Genomic DNA, 13,976 nt, shown 5'->3' with positions numbered 1-13,976 from the left:
GCACGCTCCTTTGCTTCCATCAGAAGCCATCCATAATGCCCCTCTGTTTTCAGGCTGACGCTTCCTCCCTGTGGCTCCCCCAGCTGCCCCCCCCTTCCACTGTGGGGAGAATGAAGTCAGCTAGTCTACCTTAAGAAGAAGGGGTGTGTGTGTTCCCTTGACATTTTATTCATGGCTCTTGATGACTTATAATATGAAGAGGACACGTTCCAACCACACTGGCTGGTGGCCTGAATCCCTCTGTTGTTCTACCAGGCTCCGGAGTCAGCATTCCTGGGGGCAGCTCCCAGCTCTGCAATCCTGGCTGGGAAAGCCAGTGGACCTCCCAGAGCCTCAGTTTCTCTCATCTGTGAACGGGGTCCACTAGGAGGCTCTGTCCAGCTGCCTGATGTACCACTGGAAGTGCCTGGGAACCGTTCGTTCACTTTGTTCCTGCAGGCAGCCCAGCTTGCAGGGCTCGGGGAAAAGGCACAGTCTGAGGAAATAAATAATGAATCAGAGTCCCATCAAATGCTGGCGGCGGCAGTCAGGCTGGAGCCTCAGATGAGAACACCGAGGCTGTGGCTGAGAGAGGTGGGGGCTGTCGCGGAAGGGAAGCTGATGACTGGAGCTGGGAGAGGTGGGAGTAGAGGCGGGGAGGAGAGGGTGTGGTGATCTCCAGCCATAGGGTCATGCCTGCCGAACCTCCCACTTGCACCCCTTATTCCAGGGCGCTGGGGGGAGAGAGTGGAGCCTTTTCCTTTCCATTTTTACAGTGGCTGCAGCTGCAAAAAACCCAGCACCCTGGAGACTTCCCTGGCAGTCCAGTGGTTAAGACTCGGTGCTTCCAAAGCAGGGGGTGTGGATTCAAGCCCGGGTCAGGGAACTAAGATCCCACACGTCATGTGGTAAAGCCAAAAACACAAAAACCCCAAACCCTCCCCGTCACTGCCCCCTCTGTTCAGCACCTACTATGAGACAGCACTTTTCCTCTGCTTTCCCACTCCATCGTGGCAAGTGGTGGGGCAAATGGGCTGAGTGCCTTTTCATAGTGAGGAAACAGAGGCTCAGAGACGGAATGACTTGCCCACAGTCACACAGCTATACCAAGTGGGCAAGCGGGAGGAGCACCCAGGTCTGGGAGGCTACAGGGGGTCTGCTTTTCTTCAGTTCTCCCACCTGCTTCTCCCCAACCTGAAGGCTCCCCTCAGTCCTCATCTGCATGTACAGATGGCTTTCTTTTTTTTTTTTTAATGGATGGCTTCTTTCTATTCTGTTTTCTCAGCTCTGTTAAGTCTTACATATCAGATATCCTGAGGTAAGAAGTCTCTGTCAGGGAAGTTCATGAAGAAGCTGTGTGGCTGTAAAAATAAGTGTGGTTTATACAACGTAGCCCATGCCATTCTTTTTTTTTTTTTTTGACAAGGTGCACTAATGCTGCTTTTAATGGCGGCGCAATAAGGAAGTACACAATGTTACTAGCTTGAGCTAAGAGAGGTTTAAAAGATGCCCACTGACACTATCAAGTAGCCTCACAGTAGAAATGACTCTCAGGCTGCCAAGGCTGTAGAAAATGTGCAGGACAGACCGAGATTACAGCTTGTGTTTAAGATTAAGAGGGTAGAAGAGTTAACTGCTAACCCAGCACTACGACTGTACTTATTTGGGGGAAAAAAAAAAACTGCTCTGTTTCAGCGATGGTTTCGTCTCTCGTTTCTCTCAGGCGGGTAGGGAGTCTGCTTCCTTGAGTTTCGCCTGTTCTTGTTGATAGACGTTGTCTCGTAAGCTGCCCTCTGCTAGGATAGCTGCGGGAGTCCTCCGGGGTCTATGAAGTGTGTTGTGTACACGTGTGTCTGAGCTCACAGAGCTCCCTTCCTTCCAGCACGTGGTCCTTGTTTGCTCTCTGGTTGGAGAAAAGTACTTGCGATGTCTCCTTTCCACATTCCCTGCCATCAAACCCAGTCAGGTCCAAAATCCTCAATCAACAGCGGGTTTTAAAACTTGGGATATGGGAGTAAAGTGTGAGGGGGGAAAGTTTGTGCACAAGCCTCCCGCTCCTGAGCCCAGACCTGTGCTCTTAGCTTTCCCCACAGCTGTCCTTTCCTTCTGGTAGCTGACCGTTCACCTCTGCCCCCGAGGGGCACACGCCACAGGGAGGAGGCACACGCTCCTCTTCCTGCAGTCCTCGCTCCCGGTGTCGGCTGTCCCGCCACAGCCCCTCAGTCTGCCGTGTGTCCTCTTCCATCTGGACTAAGCAGTGCCCTCCAGGAGCTGCCCGTGCTGCTCAGACCCGCCGTGTGCACGCCGCGTGGACCCCCGAGCAGAGTTGGGGGCGGGTGGCCGGGGGTCTGGGTGGACGCTAAGGCACTTTCCTCTCCACACAGCGGCAGGCGGCCCCGCCGGCGCTCTCCCGAGCAGACGACCCCAGGCAGGCCGGCTCCCTGTTCAGGCAGCTGGTCACTGACGAGGAAGACTCGGTCGCACCCTCACTGTTCAAACTCGGGTGGCTCTCCAGCATGACCAAGTGACGAGGACGCTCCGTCTCTCTAAATAAATACTCTCGTGTTATTTCTCCTAGAAGTGACTCTGCCTCTTTTTTTCTGAGCCACACCAGTCTCTGCGGTGGCCGTGGTGGCACGTGGCCCCCTCGTTCCTGTTGGGGCGGGCGTGACTTTACACGTAGAGCCAGTGAAGTCCATGCCCCAGAGTTCACAGCAGTTGTGACTCCAGGCCTCAGTTCCTATAGCTTATACCGCATCAGCCTTCACTGGTGCCGTCTCACACGGCAAGGCAGAATTAACCAGGGAGCTCACACCAGCTGCTGGAGGACAAGGTGGTGCCTGAGACCAGAAGTCACTTACATATTCCGTAACTGTCCGAGCTGAGCAGTGTTTCCTAAGTCTGAGATGCAAACTCTGGAGGAATAACAGTTAACAAGCTATCTGGGGTCCATGAATCAGAAAGCCCTTCTCTCTGAAAATACAAATATATAGCAGAGAGAAGACGGCTACAGGGAGGGAGCTGACTCACTCACAGTCTATCCGGGGTCTGACCGTCCTGTCCCAGAGGACAGCACTTTCAACAGGATGTCCACGTGCTAAGAGGTAGCATGGCAGTTCGCTTCAGTGCAAGACTGGTCCAGCTTTCTGTGTTCTGGAAAAAAATCTTTTTTTTTTTCTTTTTTTTCATGGAAAGTAGATCCTCTTTACTAATTTATTTAAAAAATTGAAGATCCTGCAGTTTTAAAAGGCCTTTTTACATAAAGTAGAATTTCTAACTGACAGACCTGGAAAGCAGTCTAAACTGGACAAACTATGGGTTCAACACACAGATGAGGTGTCCTCCTATGGTTCCCTTGATTCCCACCCTTAAAAGAATCCTATAAAAAACTGCTTCAAAGCCCCTTGGAAATTGCAATAGTGCAGCAAACCACAAGTAAACAAGAGCCTGTTAACCTATTATCTCAAATATAGACTGAAAAGGCAACAGGCATTTTTTGTGCAATTTTTTTTAAAACATCGTTAACTTGAAATATCAAATCTGCACAGCACTGTCCCTTCACAGAAGGCAAGAGTCTGCCGGCGCGTCACGAGGGGGGCCGTCCCCGATGCTGCAGGCTGTGGAAGTGGGCCTCCTTCAGGGTCTGGTTGATGTGGAAGTAGGGGCCTTGGCACAGCGCGGATGGCTCGGGCGCGGGCTGTGGGGTGTGGGGGCCTGGCCCGGCGGCGAGATGGTGCAAGCTGCTCTCCGGCCCGCTGGCCCTGTCGGGGCTGCTGATGCTGCTGCTGCTGCTGCCGCCGCTGTCACTGCCCGAAGACTCTGTGTCCCAAGAATCGTGAAAGACAGGATTTCTACTGCTCCTTTTGGTCTGTGGGGGGAGATGGTGGTCTTCTTCACTGCCATTCCTTCTCCTTTTCCTGGGGCGGAGGCGCTCGCTCATGGCAGCCCATGGAGACGAGCGACGCGGCGCCGCTCCGCGAAGAGAGGGAACGGAGGGCGTCGTGTTCCGGCGGCCGCCACGCCCACCCCCTCGGGCCTTGGCTCTGGCCGCGGCTCTGGCGGAGGCGGCCGGCGCTGAGTACCCCCGCCACTCTAATATTCCTTCCTTGTGTCAGAACCTGCCCTAGAAAAGAAGTGCCAGGCGCTTCTGTTCCAGACCCAGCTGGAGCAATCAGGGCCTGGTGCACAACCTTTTGGAAGAACGAACTTGGCTCAAATGCCCAGAAGGACCCGAACTAAAGGTTTTGTTTTTGTTTTTTAACCCATTTCCAGACCTGAATAACTTAGCTAATCTGGGGTTCTGCCCTGCTCCTCAGGTAACGGAAACTGGCTTGTGGGCCAAGGTGTGCGCCCTCCCCGCGTTGGCTCGCTGTTTCACGCCCCCTCCTAACTCGCTGCGCTAGCCCCGCTCTGGAGGAATGGTGATGGAGCCCGCCCTCCGGGGGAGAGAGACGCACCAAGGAACACCCGAGCGGGAGAGAAGGGAGGCTCTGAGACGGCCACCAAGCTGGGCTTTCCCCAGCACACAGTCTCAGATGGAAAACCTCCTCAGTTTTCTCTCCTCTCAGCTTCTGTTCTTTTAACCATCCCATGTGCCCCCTACCCCATGCACCTGCTGCCTTTTGTCAATGGAAAAATCCTTGCAGGTGCCCAACAGATGAGTGAAAAGTAATTGGATAAAGGCAGGAAGACCTGCACATCAGCAGCTGACTGGCCTCAGATGGACAGCTTGCCTGCTTGCTTGCGTCTACACAGGCGTGACTGTGACTTTCCCACACGTGCTCGTGATATTGGCCTGTTTCCTGCTACAATATTTCTTCTTGAGTCCCAAGATAGAAGTCACTATATCAGATGATCCTGGTGTCTTATTAAGGGCTCTGTGGCTTCTGGGGGTTCTGTAGCTGGGTCATCCTTGAGAGTCTTTGTTTTGGAAACTGCAGGCTCCCAAGCTGGTGGGGAAGGGTACGGCAGAGGCATGTTTGGAGGGCAAAGTCCTGGCCTTGCCATATCCTGGCTTTGTGATCTTAGAAGAGTTTCTTTACCTCTCAGGGTCTCCGTTAATTTCCATATAAAACAGGAATGATACCATCTATCTTGGAGGGCTCCTAGTAGGATTAAAGAAGATGACTGTAAAATTACCTGGTACCCAGTAGCTGCTTAATAAGTGCAGCTCTATGATCACTCCTTTAAGCAGCTGTCCCTTGTATATTTCTGAGCACCTGTATCCAGGCCAAGTCCCGTGCTAGATGTGGGTAACAAAGAGGTGAATTAGACCTGGAACTCCTCACACTCAGGCCTGGCAGCTATGAAGTGCAATCAAAAGACTGGGGGATTATTTCACTGGCAAGGAGCATCGCGAGGTCAGGGCTGCTACCTAACTCGGCCATCCCGCTGGCCAACGGGGACATGTCATCACAGCTGCTGCCTTCCGGTGGACAAAGACTCACGACCGTACTGACCCAGTTTGGTATATACTTGGTGACTTCTGGTTGTTCCCCCCAAATAGAATAAAACACACAAGGAAAGCAATGTGACACCTCCAAAGCCATCCAATCTGTCACTACTGCCCACTTGAAGGCCATCTCCAAAAAGGGGCTTTGGCAAGTGGCGGGGTAGGGAACAAATGTGTGCATGTGGGAGGGGCACTCTAAAGGGGATCGCTTGCATGTTGTTAAACACCATCTGTTTATTCCCTCAGTGGTGGAATTTTCTGGAACAACATAAGGTAGAGGTCTGAGCAAGGTTCTCCGGGTATCCAGAGAGAGGACCCTCGGGCAGCCTGGTGGAGAATTCTGGAAGGAGGATGCCTCCTCTGCTCAGGCTGAGAATGAACAGGTCTTGTGGCCAGGGCTTTGTTACTTAGAATGCTTCGGGGAGGTCCCACCTGCCTCTCCCCTCCACACCCACTCTCCTGCCCCGGACTGCACCCACCCCTCATTCCAGCCCACCCACAGCTGTCTCCACACAGCCGCCACATGACGACATCCTGGCTTAAGTCCCCTCTTCAACAGCCCCTCTGAGGCGCTATTTGCAGAGGCCCCCTTTGGGGGTTCGGGGGCTTTGCACACAAGTGTCTGATTTTATAAAGAGAGAAAGAAAAGTCACAGCAGGTGCCTCCACTTCCCTCTCAGCCCCACCCTGCCCAGCGAGGGCTCCTGGAGGTCTCTGTACATGTGTGTCTGCGTGTGAGCGTCATCCCACATCTGCCGCCCAGTGACAGGGGCCTTTGAAGCTCCACAATGACGCCATCTGCCAGGGACAGCCGGCAGGCTCACGCTGGACTGACCCCCACGGTTGCCATGGCAACCAAGACGGCAGCATGGGGCCCTCAGAAAACCCAACAGGCTAATGATGTCAGGAGGCACCCTGCAGAATGGTCCCCATTCAGGTGGAGGTGGGCAGGGCAGGGGTGGATGAGCAACTGGTGGCCAAAGGTAAGAGAAGAAGGCCTCCTGGCGATGTAGGTCAGGCCTGTGCCTTGGGGCTCTGGGGGACCTCCAGCTCTCAGAAGTCCTTCCCCATCAAAAGAAGCTACAAGGCCTCCACAAGACACTGTGCTGTACGCCTCGGCACACACTACTCCCTTTGCTGAGACTCTCTCTGCTTTGCTCACCAGCCTAGAAAACGCCTCCTCACCCTGCAAGACCCATCCTGGGGTGTCCTTCTCTGAACTTTACCAACAGAGAAAAGTCTTTGTCACTGGGTGCCTGGTCCACATCAGAGTCCTGGCTGATCCGGACTGCAGCTCTGCGGGCTCAGCCACCTCCCTGGCCTGCCAGGAAGCAAGCTAAGGTCAGAGACTGTGTCTAGTTCTGTTCCTGCTGCCCAGGACAGGGTAAAGTCTAGCAAATATTATTTAGCAAATAAATGAAGTCACTTCACTTCTCAGCCACTTGGCAAGAAATTTCAACACTCAGAGCCTCAGCTGTCAGGAATGCAGGAGCAAACAGAAAGCGGGCCAGGAGAGCCTCCTGACCCCACGGCGAGGTGTGGGCATGGTCGTCTCTCCGCCAGTGTTGAGGCTGAGACCCCAGGGCCTCTGAGATGCAGACCGCCTCCACACAGGGGTGCTGACTTGCGTCTTCGCTTCTGTCCTATTCTGGGCCTGCAGTAGGAGTACTGGCTAAGACTCAGTGCCACGACCTACTTGGGCTGCTACCCCGTGGGGCCTTGGGTAGAATCACCTGCTCAAATTCCCTAATTTGGAGCCAAAGGGTTAGTGCATCTCCATCCAAGTGGCTGAGCCTATTCACATCAGAGAACATATGTGGGTCCTCCTGCTTCGTGTCCTCCCAGTCTTTACGGGGCAGGCCCATCCTTCTACCAGTTTGATAGCATACGATTGGGTCTTGCTGTTTTGAATCTCATTCCTCTGGTTTCTAGTGAACCTTGGCATCTTTCCATTTTCAGTGTGGTCTCTTCTGTCAGCAGTCAAGTCCTTACCTATTTTCGTTTTGATCACTTGACTTTGTCTTATTGACTTGTAGGAATTTTATCTTTTTTGGCCACACCATGTGGTTTGCAGGATCCTTGTTCCCCAATCAGGGATTGAACCTGGGCCCACAGCTGTGAGCGTACTGAGTCCTAACCATTGGACCACCAGGGAATTCCCTTTAGGAACTTTTTGATATATAAATTCTGAAGCATACCTCTTTCTTGGGCTGTGCTTAGCTGCTCAGTCGTGTCCAACTCTTTGCAACCCCATGGACTGTAATCCACCAGGCTCCTCTGTCCATGGGAATTCTCCAGGCAAGAATACTGGGGTGGGTTGCCATGCCCTCCTCCAGGGGTCTTCCCAACTCAAGGACTGAACCCAGGTCTCCCCCATTGCAGGCGGATTTTTTACCATCTGAGCCACCAGGGAAGCCCAAGAATACTGGAGTGGATAGCCTATCCCTTCTCCAGGGGAACTTCCTGACCCAGGAATGGATCTGGGGTCTCCTGGATTGCAGGAGGATTTTCTACCAGCTGAGCTACTCAGGAAGCCCCACATCTTTCTTGTATGTGGGGCAAATATCTTCTCCCAATCTGTGTCTGGTATTTTAGCTTTATGTTAAGAACCCTTGGCTGATGAGAAGTTTCAAATTTTTATGGAGTCAGAGAACAGCAAAAGGCTATTTTGAGGCTCATATGAGCACCAAACTTTTAACATCCTTTGTATCCACATGGTTTTCTGTAACTGCAGAGCAGCCCTTTCCTCATCTGCTCTGAGTCCCACAAGGCCGTGGGAGGCAGGAAGAGTGGGGACTGTTATTCCTATCTCATAGAGGATGAGACAGAGTGCCTGTAGCGGCCATCTGGCCTTTGGCCTCCGCGCATCCCATCCTCCTTCTTCTAGTGACTGGCCTCTGACTTTTCTCTGGGGAGCCCCACTCCATCGCAGCCTTTGTCCTTGCAGTCTGGGTGGGGCTGGCCCACTGGAGCACACCATTCATTTTCCAGGCCACAAGGATGGCATGGGACCTGAGCCAGGCCAATGGCAATGCTATTCCATCCAGTACTTGGGGTAGAATTACCGAGAAAGAGGCACTTTCTACTGGTAAATTCTATTTGAAAATGAAACCAGTACTGAGGACAGCAGGACGATGAGAGGGCTTTTCCAGACATCTGTACCTGGATCTAACCATACCTGAAGCCCATGTATCCTTCAAGCCAGCATATTGTGGGGTCCTGTCTCTTCTGGATTAATAACACGGTCCTAACACAGACCAAGTCAGAGCAGGAAATGAAAGAGCCAAGACTGGACAGCTAACTCTCTTATTTTAAAATTCTCTCATTATTAAAAGTACAAAGAGGCAGAAAGGCAGTTTCCAATCTAAGAAGGAGGGAACACCACACCATCTCGTCCACCTCCACCACCTCTGGCTTACTAAACTTCTCAAGGCCTCCTGGCCGGGGCAGGGCACTGTAACCCTGCTGTTCTGACCCCAAGGACACTTTGAATGCGAAGTCAGGATAGAACTGTTGACAGAAATAGTCAGTACCAAGGAAAGCTGACATCAGCTTGAAACTGCCCCACAGAAAACTGGACTTAGTGGAGACAATGACAAAACAGAAAAAAGAGAATGGGCGGAAGGAAAGAAAGAAAAAAAAAATCTGACATTATCAGCAGCTAGCATTGAAAAAAAATGAGTGAAATCCTCACTGTAAAACTTACACAGAAAGAATAAGCTCTGCTAAGGAATAATTTCCACCACAATGAAAAACAATGGAGAAAATCAGGAACAGGAACAGCTAAAGATGGAATTGCTTAAGGGATGGAAATGAATGAGTGGCATTCCCCTCTGGAAAAGATTTTCTTGATGAAATGCCATTGATATTGATGTACCTCTGAGGACATTTCTAAACACTCTTGTGTGAACAGGCTGAGCACCCCGCCCTGCGGGCTGCGTCCTGCTTCTCGGAGGCGGCGCCTGCCCACTCACCGTGGTGATGAACCGGTACAGAGGCTGCCGTCTCTCCGTGTACTTGACCGTGATGGGGCTCAGGTCGTAGCGGAACCAGATGGCGGGGATGATGCGGCCTGTGTGGCTGTAGGCAACGTACTCCTGTGGCGGAAGGAGAGAAAGGGGTAGGGTGTGAGACTCAGACTCCAACCGTGTCTCACGGCGGATAATTGCACAGGGTCCCCAGCAGCCTACTCCTCTACGCAAAGCCAGGCTTCATGGACCCCTCCTCTCACACCCTTTCTCCCAAAGCTCTGCCATCAGCGTCCGGAGGGCCACCACTCACTGGGGGCATTTGGGACCCCTTTGGCTGCTTAGAAATGGATGGCATGACCTTGGAAGCAGCACCAGAATCAAAATAGAGGTGTCTGAGAGCAGAGCTGTTGAAGGACCACTGCAACGTGGGCTCAGTCTGAGTAAAGGTCTATTTCCCCCTGCAGCTCCTGGGCCATGCAGAATCTACTGGCTTATCCAGCAGCTGTTCACCAAGCATCCCTCCTGTGTGCTGGCCCCGCGCTGGGTGCTGGGGACCTCAGGTGAGAACACCTTGCCCCTCCCCAGAGGCGCCCACAGTCTGGAGAAGGAGGCAGATGTACAAACACCTGCCACACTGCAGCGCTGCGAGTGCCGTGACTGAGGAACACGGCGTGCTGAGCCGCCCGTCAGTGAATGGCCGTGTCTCAGGGGTGTCTGGAAGGCCTGGCGAGGAGGGGACAGGCTAAGCCACGCATGGCCTCCTGAGCATTGTGTGTGTGAGAGAGATGTGGGGAGGGGGCTTCTTCAAAGAAGGAACACAACAAACTGGAAAGCCAAAGGGCAAAGCCCCACCACCAGACTCCTGGAGAAGGCACCGGCTGGGACTCCAAGGATACCAAGGGGCTGAACTAACAGTGCATCCACTTCAGGATGCTGAAAACCTCGGGGGAACTCGTTCGTCCACAGCAACTGGAAACCAAACTAAAGCCCCAATCCCAAATGCTAAGGGCCAAGCTTCTCAGGGACAACCTTGAAACCGGCCCTCTCTGTTGGACCGCCATCAGTGCCCGTGGGTGCAGCCCCTCTTGCTCACAGGGCAGAATGGGGCTGAGGTTGCAGAGTGCTGAACACGCAGTCCTGGCTGCTGGGCCCTTGCCAAAGCCTCAGGGGAAGAAGCCTTGGGCAAAACAAGATCAGCTTTCTCCTGGGAGAGCTGATGGGGCAGGGTGACTGTCTGGGTCATGGCCCAGAGCTGAGGGACAGAGGAAAATAATAAAACAGAGCACCGGTAGGCACCATTTGCCAAAGCCTTTTTTGTGGCCTCAGTGGTTTTAAAAGCACTGCCTCATGTGACAGTGATCTTTTGAGGTGGGGACCATCCCCATTTTACACATGAGTAAACTGAGGCATGGGGTAGTTGTGTGATTTGTCCCAGGTCACAGCCCGAGTGAGTGGCTGAGCTGGGTTTGAGCCGGAAGTTTGTTCCATAGCCCACACGCTTTCTGCTCAGATTGCATCCGCCTTCCCCATCTGTTAGATGCTGTCAGCACCTCAGGGTTCCAGTGAGATGCCCGCCAAGAAACAGGATGCCTCCGCCCCAGAGAGTTACCCCAGCACAGAGGGACCCCAAGCCCCCTGGGAAAGAGAGGCTCCCAGCCTGGCAGACTCAGAGGCCCCCCGTTCAGACTGAGTAGGTGATGTGGTCGAGAGACCAGGTTCTGGAGCTGGAGAAGCTGGTTCTAATCCCCATTCATCCACTTTATAGCTCCAGGACCACCTCTCAGTACCTCAGTGGCCAAATCTGCAAAATGGGGGCAATAAGAGGCCCAACGTCAGACCTGTTGTGATGACTGAAAAAGACGGTGGAGTAGAGAGCTGAGCGTGATGTCCAGCCCACGGTGATTCCCCATAAAAGACAGCTACTACTCTTATTCCTGGGGCTTCCCTGGTGGCTCAGACCGCAAAGACTCCACATGCACTGTGGGAGATCCAGGTTCAATCCCTGGGTCAGGAAGATCCTCCGGAGAAGGGAATGGCTACCCACTCCAGTATTCTTGCCTGGAGAATCCCATGGACAGAGGAGCCTGGCGGGCTACAGTCCATGGGGTCTCAAAGAGTCTGAGAGGACTGAGTGACTAATACTTTCACTTTCACTCTTACTATTATTAGCACCAAACAATATGTCACTTTAAGGGGTTTGGGCGGTCCTTGAACAGAAAAAAAAAAAGAGGGAGGGACCTAGTGTAAAGGGGTCTTTTGGGGATACTTCCACCAATGGGCTTCAAGCATGCATGTCCCACGGCAGGGTCACCTCCGGGGAAGCTGAGGCTGTCTTGGCTTGAAACCACTGTCAGTCACCCTGTTCTGAGGGCTCTGACTAATCTTTGCTTCTCACCAAGGCCCGCCCACTTCCCCACGACATTGTGTTGGGGTCCTGGGACGTACCAATTAACCAACAGCCATCTGGTGTAATTCAAGAGCCTCACGATTTTGGATAAAGAGCTTGTGCCCCACGAGCCAGAGCATCTGCTGTGGCTAACCAATCAGGGTCCCATGTCTGAAGGACCAGAGCCAGATACATGGCTGTGATGTTTGCAAACCCTAGATCTTTGGGAAAGGCTACCTGCCTACCCTTTCTCAACCAGATCACACCCTATCTCCCAGTTAGATTTCCTCCCCTTGACTCTGAGACTTGCCTCCCTTCTTTACCCAGGGCAAATGACCCCTTCAGGAAAGGCCCCTTGAAAGGAATCCGAGGAAATCACGCCGGACCGCTGCTTTCGGCCAGCAGAGGGCGCAAGTGCACGCAGCTGCCGCGGGTACCTTGTTGGCCACGGTGTACTGGTAGGAGTACTGCTGCTTGCCGCTCTTGTCTTCGTAAACCGTGGGCACGATCTTCAGGATGTAGTCGTGGGAGGCGAGGGCTGTGGGAAAGAGCAGCATGAGGCAGGGCGAAGGGCAATGCCCGGCCAGCAGGTCTTTTCACATCATTTCAATCCTAAACCTGCTTGGAACTGTACCGAGATAGGGTGGGGGCAGGAGAAGGGGTCAGAGTGGACTGCACGATTTCACCAAACAACCCCTGTTCGTTCTCCCTTTGGGCACCAGGGATTGCAAGGCTCCATCTGTCAGGATCTGCACTCCTGCACTGGACACAGATATTAGATTCTAGAACAGTCCAAATGTCCACCAAAGGGCATCTGCTGAGGAGGGGGGTGCTGGGAAAGCCCACTCTCCTGGGGGTTACTGTTAAGTGAAAAGACTCCAAGAGAGGATGGCTAAGCAAAAAGAACAGGAAGACTCACTCCTCTACATGCGTGAATACATAGAAGAATTTTCTGAGAAGATACCTAAGAAACTATGAGCAGTTTTACCCTTGGGGCAGGGAAGGCAGGATTTGGTAAAAATCACATTTCACCGTACACGTTCTTGTCTGGTTTGAATACTTGTTACTTTTGAAACGAAACGGGTTCAAGATTTTAAAAAAGAAAAAGCCACCAACCAGAAGAACCGCATTTATAGATTACTGATTAATTTCTTTCCCCATTTTCAATTAATGAGAGAGGAGTTCTTCCTCCATCTGGCTCTGTGTCCTGTTCCACGGAGACTCTTACGCCATCCCCGCTGGATGAGCGAGGCCGTGGAGGGCAGGGACTGAGCCTTCCTCATCTCAGTGTCCCTAGAATCCTGCGCAGGGCCTGGTACGAAGTGGATACTGGTAAATGCCTACTGAATGAATGAATGATGGAAAGCTGACTGGTCAGACCCATGAATGGGAGAAGAGATGAATCAGCTTCTGATAAGCATGATGTAACCGGAATCAAACACTAGGCTGAGAGAATGCTGGCCCAAAGCCGCTAAATACCATCCGGGAAAAATGACATTCCCTTGGGCCTTCTGGGATATGAGGAGAAGCTCAAAGATCCCTCTACTGCTGCCTTCTAGAATCTCGGGTCAGGGCCCATGCAGCTGAAACAAATACAGAGATTTAGGTTTGTGGGCTCTAATCCTGGTCTCCTGGCTAAGTCAGTCCAGAGTCCTCGGGCTCATCTTCTGTAAATGGGTAGAGGATGTGGATGGTGTTCACAGCCTCTTCCTGCCAATATGACATCTTAGTAAGGAAACGGCAGTGCTTCTTGAACTGTCTTGAGACCTGACTCCTCTAAAACTCTGGGAAAAGCTCTGTAGTCTCAGGCTAAGCCCACGAAGACCCCAACATCCCTCTGCTCAATCCTGCTGGCACTGAGATTGTCTGGAGCACGAGGGCCGCCCAGAATTTAAAAGGCAGACACCTGGGCCTCACCCCTGAAGGTTCTGCGCACTGAGGCTGGGGTGGGGCTCAGGCTTTGCATTTTAAACCAGGAGCCCCAGCACCACACCTGAAACACCATGCTCCAAATCCCCATCGCCCCTGAAAAACATCTGAGGGATGATGAGAGTAAAAATGCCCCATGAAAATCACAGCTCTTCAGTCTGTACAAAACACAGATGATCGTAAAGAAAAAAATCACCCACAAAGCCAGCCTGCCCAGAAAATCATATTCGTACTCTCACGTACGAACTGCCAGACTTCTG

At 52.6% G+C, this 13,976-nt stretch overlaps 2 protein-coding genes across 3 annotated transcripts in view; both read right to left on the bottom strand.

The window, feature by feature from the left end:
• ERGIC1 (endoplasmic reticulum-golgi intermediate compartment 1) overlaps nucleotides 1-13,976 on the bottom strand; it is a 115,964-nt gene that overhangs the window by 5,969 nt on the left and 96,019 nt on the right. For both annotated transcript variants that reach the window (XM_055554711.1, XM_055554712.1), the window contains exons 8-9: nucleotides 12,225-12,325; nucleotides 9,405-9,527 (exon numbers count right to left, since the gene is read on the bottom strand). In XM_055554711.1, coding sequence (XP_055410686.1) covers nucleotides 9,405-9,527; nucleotides 12,225-12,325 — 224 coding nt within the window. The remainder of the gene's footprint in view (nucleotides 1-9,404; nucleotides 9,528-12,224; nucleotides 12,326-13,976) is intronic.
• Nucleotides 3,179-4,082, bottom strand: LOC129632952 (protein FAM104A-like). Its single transcript, XM_055554714.1, has one exon. The coding sequence runs from the start codon at nucleotides 3,917-3,919 to the stop codon at nucleotides 3,566-3,568; it is 354 nt and encodes a 117-aa protein (XP_055410689.1). The 5' UTR covers nucleotides 3,920-4,082; the 3' UTR covers nucleotides 3,179-3,565.

This window comes from Bubalus kerabau, chromosome 18 (assembly GCF_029407905.1).
Source record: "Bubalus kerabau isolate K-KA32 ecotype Philippines breed swamp buffalo chromosome 18, PCC_UOA_SB_1v2, whole genome shotgun sequence".
Lineage (NCBI taxonomy): Eukaryota > Metazoa > Chordata > Mammalia > Artiodactyla > Bovidae > Bubalus > Bubalus kerabau.
This window is presented reverse-complemented; position numbering and strand designations above follow the sequence as displayed.

Excerpts from the sequence above, each read along its gene's own strand:
- LOC129632952 (XM_055554714.1), bottom strand. The coding sequence starts at position 3,919 with ATGAGCGAGCGCCTCCGCCCCAGGAAAAGGAGAAGGAATGGCAGTGAA.